Source organism: Loxodonta africana, chromosome 20, assembly GCF_030014295.1.
Source record: "Loxodonta africana isolate mLoxAfr1 chromosome 20, mLoxAfr1.hap2, whole genome shotgun sequence".
In the NCBI taxonomy this organism is placed as follows: Eukaryota; Metazoa; Chordata; class Mammalia; order Proboscidea; family Elephantidae; genus Loxodonta; species Loxodonta africana.
In genome coordinates, this window is record NC_087361.1 from 53,007,377 (window position 1) to 53,012,245 (window position 4,869).

The window sequence follows — 4,869 nt, forward strand, 5'->3', positions numbered from 1 at the left end:
CTTTCATATCCTTTTTATCAGGCAAAAAACCTATAAAACTCACAAAAATATTGAATAAAAACAATACAGTGACAGTTAAGTTTATAATTCCAAAGGAAGTAAATTTATTAAATATAAAGAACTTGTCCCAACTCAACAAACACTTAAGCAGTAGTGAAGACTGAGAAAAAAAAAAAAAATAGAAATGAATATGCTAAATGTGAGCTTATGCGTATACAAAGTTCTTTGGCTACTATGTAGCTATGACACCCATGGAGGTGAAATTCAAAATTCTCACGTATTTTCCAAGCGATATATTCAATCTCATAGTTAACTGAAAGAATGCTGTGATGTGGTAGTCAAACTAGCAGGTAACCAGTGTGGACACAGGCTTTAGTCATGGTCCTGACATCATGGACTACCAGCACAGCCTCTGATAAAGTAGAAATTATCAGAATTCATAAGGCTAGATGGGATTCTAGGTCTCTTTTAACACCTATTTTTAATTGCTTATGAATTTCTGATGTTGGTAGTATATTGATTAACAAATCAGATCCAAAGCTAAGTTTCCATGGACAGTAGCCAATTGCCAAAGATTAAGGCTGACTTGTTAGGAAAAGTGCTCACGTTATTACCTGGTTGCAACACTTAACTGCTCTATAACAAATAGTTTCTTCCTGATCTAAAACAGTTTCAACACCAGTTTACCACCAGAGATTCCCAAAAGATTTAAAAAAGAAGTCTTGTTTTTAGAGATATTAGAAAACATGTTCATTTACATACACACTCACACACACATGCTCGCACGAGCGTGAAGAATAATTCATATTTAGAGAAATAAAGGTCCCTAAAACTGTCAAAAATCAATCCATCTGAATTACAATATGCCATCTCCTTTACAGTTTCTTCAATTACTAGGCAATTGCAAACCACCCGTAACACAGCAAGTTGGTTCATAAGTGCTAGAAGATTCCAGGAGTTGTGGTCCAGGTGAGACAAGGGCCAAGGGTCTACAGGAGCTAGATTCAGATTCCTGAGACTGGCTTTGACTAGATTCGCATTCCAGAGTTTGGCAATTCTTAGACACGTAAGTCTTGGTTGGGCAGCTCCTTGCCATGTAGCTTGCAGGCTGGTAGCCCCGAACTACACAACTCGTTTGCTGGCTGCCTTCTGACTGACAAGACTGGGGATCCCACTCGGATGCTGGTGAAGCAGCTCCTGCTTGGCATGTTGTCCTTTCACAGGGCCTGGAGTTAATACACGTTGTCTGGACATCTCTGGGGAGGCAGGAGCTTTGCACACAGCTTTCCTCTCTGCATAAGTTCTGCTTACAGTTTTTCAGTTGGCAGCTGGTCCTTTCACGGCAGGTTTCTTGAAAGTTTTCCAGGAGCCAGGTTCTGCCATGGTAGCTGCTGGGTAAACAAAATCCATCTTCAAAGCTTACAGGATTAGAGCCATGTACAATGGTAGACAGTGGTGGGACATTGTAGAAGCTCCCGAGGGACCGGCAGTAGCTGTGGGACATATTGCTAAGACCTTGATTGGAGTTGGTCACAAAGACCCAGCATGCTTAGTTTGAAGATTAAATTCTTTGCTGTGGAGATTATATACTCAGAAAACTGGGTGTTGGCTTCTTCTTGAGACTTCTTTCCACCTCATTGTTTGAGCTAATTTGAAGGATCCCATTCATTAGCACTTTGTTTAGTTATATATGAAGATGACCTCTTACTAATAAAGAAGCAAGTCCATTTTGAATCTTCAGAATGCTTCAGAATGGCTTTCATCTTAACCCCATAGCTGACTCATTAGTTTAGAGTTCACCAAACACCAGTCTCAACATGCCACCCAAGCTAACTTTTTTCCCCTTTGTCACCATGACGCTGCATATTGGTGAATGGACAATAAGGGATGTATGTGGAAATAACCAATTGAATATTAGTTAATACTCAGCACTGGGGTTTTGAGAGATGCCACCTTGGGAGAACATGATAATATGATGTTCATGACATTTTTAAATGAGAACATCCAATTGAGTTCTTCCTCATTCAGTTCAGGTCCTGGTCTTGCCAACTAAAAAAAAAAAAAAAAAGATCACCGTAGAGTTGGGTTCGACTCACAGCAACCCAATAGGATAGAGTAGAACTGCCCCATAGGGTTTCCAAGGAGCGGCTGCTGGATTTGAACTGCCAAACTTTCGGTTAACAGACATAGCTCTTAACCACTGGAATGGCATTCTTTCTTACTGTCCACCCTAAGTACTGAAAGTAGCCGATTTCCTATGGATATCTCTCCCATTGTCTAGCATTTTGTTCCCCTCATCTCCTTGAAGGCCAGGTTTAAATGCTTCCTTTTTATGATACTTTTCCCTGATCTCCTCATTTGGAGGTGATTGCTTCTTTCTCTGAATTACCAATGGATTTTGACTGTACTTTGCACCAAGTACTGTCTTTACTTATGTTTGTGCTTCTCAAAGGTTGATAATTTGTTTTTGTAATGGACCTATTTTGGACATGATTTTTATTTTATTTTTTTTATTCTGTGTTTTATTTTTAGGATACTGAAAAATAATCACTCCTACGTTTATCACATCATCATGCTGAACGTAACGCAGTTTCATACTCACAGCACAGTTTACTTAGCTCACTTTATGACAGTGACACAAAATAAAGCATTTTTTTTCATTTTTTAAGAATTTATTTTATTTATTTTTTGTTGTTGTTGAGAATATACATAGCAGAACTTTCACCAATTCAGCAGTTTGTGTATGTACAATGCAGTGACACTGTTTACATTCTTCAAGTTTTGTAACCATCTCACCCTCCTTTTCTGCATTGTTCCTCCACCATTGACATAAACTCCCCGCCCTCTAGATTTCCTATCTAATCTTTCGAGTTGCTGTCAATTTGATCCCTCCACATCACTTAATCACGAATATGTCTTTAATTGCATGCCATATAGAGTTTATTCTATTAAATTTTTAATTCATTAACTACATTTTATTTCCGAAATTTCAGTTTGGTTTATTTAATTTTTTATCATAATTTAGATGAAAGTTTACAGAGCAAGCCAGTTTCTCAGTAAGCAATTAATACACATATTGTTTTGTGACCTTTGTTACCAACCTCATGATATGTCAGCACTCTCCCCATCTCAATCTTGGGTTCCCCGTTACCAGCTTTCCTGTCCCCTCCTGCCTTCTAGTCCTTGCCTCTGGGCTGGTGCGCTCATTTAGTTAGAAGAATGTTTTAAGCACCGCATCTTGGTCTCCAAGTACCAGTTTCCCATATCTGAAGAAACACAGAAACATTCAGGAGCTCTGAGTAATTTTTACTACAAACCCCTCCTTGGCATGTGAAGAACTGGGAATAGTTTCTAAAAAAGGACACACCTGAATATATTCTGCTTGAAAGGATACAACTTGTACACAATACCTTTGTAACCCATGAAAGTTATTTATAATTTTGAAAGGTTACTCTTGGGTGTTCAAAGATCCCGTTATGCCTCCTCATGAACCCCATGACAACCTGTTTAATTCTCATGCATATTTGTATTTGCCATTGTACAGATGCTTACATTATAACTTGTGACTCTCCTGCCTAAAGGTCTTAAATGGATTCTCATTATCCTTAGGATAAGATCCATTATCCTTAGCCTAACCTAATAGCTTGCAAGATCTGATGGCTGCTTATTTTTCTAACACCTTGCAAGATCTGATGGCTATTTTTCTAACTCCAGTTCTTGCCATTTCTCTCTGTCCTGTATGCTCCATTCTCACAGCCTTTATTCAGCTCTTTTGTATTGTTGCTAGGTGCTGTTGAGTCAGTTTCAACTCATAGCAACTGTGTGTACCACAGGGTGAAACACTGCCTGGTTTTGCACCATGCCCACAGTGGTTGTTATCCTTGAGCCCATCATTGCAGCCACTGTGTCAATCCATCTCATTGATAGCCTTCCTCTTTTCCACTGACCCTGTACTTTACGAAGCATAATGTCCTTCTCCAGGGACTGATCCCTCCTGACAACATGTCCAAAATATGTAAGACTCAGTCTCTCCATCCTTGCTTCTAAGGAGCACTGTCATTGTACTTTTTTCAAGACAAGTTTGTTCAGTCTTTTGGCAGCCCATGGTATATTCAACATTCTTCACCAAGGCCACAACACAAAGGCATCAATTCTTCTTCCATCTCCCGTATTCATCGTCCAGCTTTCACATGCATATGATGTGATTGAAAATACCATAGCTTGGGTCAGGCGCACCTTAGTCTTCAAGGTGACATCATTGCTTTTCAACACTCTGAAGAAGTTCTTTGCCTCCGAATTGTCCAATGCAATGCGTCTTTTGATTTCTTGAGTGCTGCTTCCATGTGTGTTGATTGTGGATCCAAATAAAATGAAATCCTTGACAACTTCAAATTTTTTCAGTGATCATGATGTTGCTTATTGGTCCAGTTATGAGGATTTCTGTTTTCTTTATGTTGAGGTATAATCCATATTGAAGGCTGTGGTCTTGGATCTTCAGTCAGCTCCTTGAGTGTGTGAAGTTTTCCTTGGGTCAGGTTTTTGTATTGGCAGCTGCCTGTCTGAATTGCCCTTTCACTGCCCTCCTCTTCTTTTTATACTGCTTTTCCTCCTCCTCTTTTAAGAGTTATCTCTTACAGCAGAGCTCCTTCATTACCCTATATAAAAAAGGATTCTGCTCTCAGGGCCTCATCCTCTTCCTTCATAGAACTTATCTCAACTTATGATGATTATAAAGAGTCTCTGAGTGATGCAAAATGTTAAGCGCTCAGCTACCGACTGAAAACGCTGGCTGCTTGAATCCTCCCAGAAGTGCCTCTAAACAAAGGGCTGTCAACCTGCTTCTGGAAAATCAGCCTCTAAAAACCCTAT

At 39.4% G+C, this 4,869-nt stretch overlaps 1 protein-coding gene across 1 annotated transcript; it reads right to left on the bottom strand.

The window, feature by feature from the left end:
• Positions 1-886: 886 nt before the first annotated feature.
• On the bottom strand, positions 887-1,504 carry LOC100675568 (keratin-associated protein 27-1). The gene has a single exon (XM_003410170.1). The coding sequence runs from the start codon at positions 1,502-1,504 to the stop codon at positions 887-889; it is 618 nt and encodes a 205-aa protein (XP_003410218.1).
• Between the last annotated feature and the right edge of the window lie 3,365 nt (positions 1,505-4,869).

Excerpts from the sequence above, each read along its gene's own strand:
- LOC100675568 (XM_003410170.1), bottom strand. The coding sequence starts at position 1,504 with ATGTCCCACAGCTACTGCCGGTCCCTCGGGAGCTTCTACAATGTCCCA.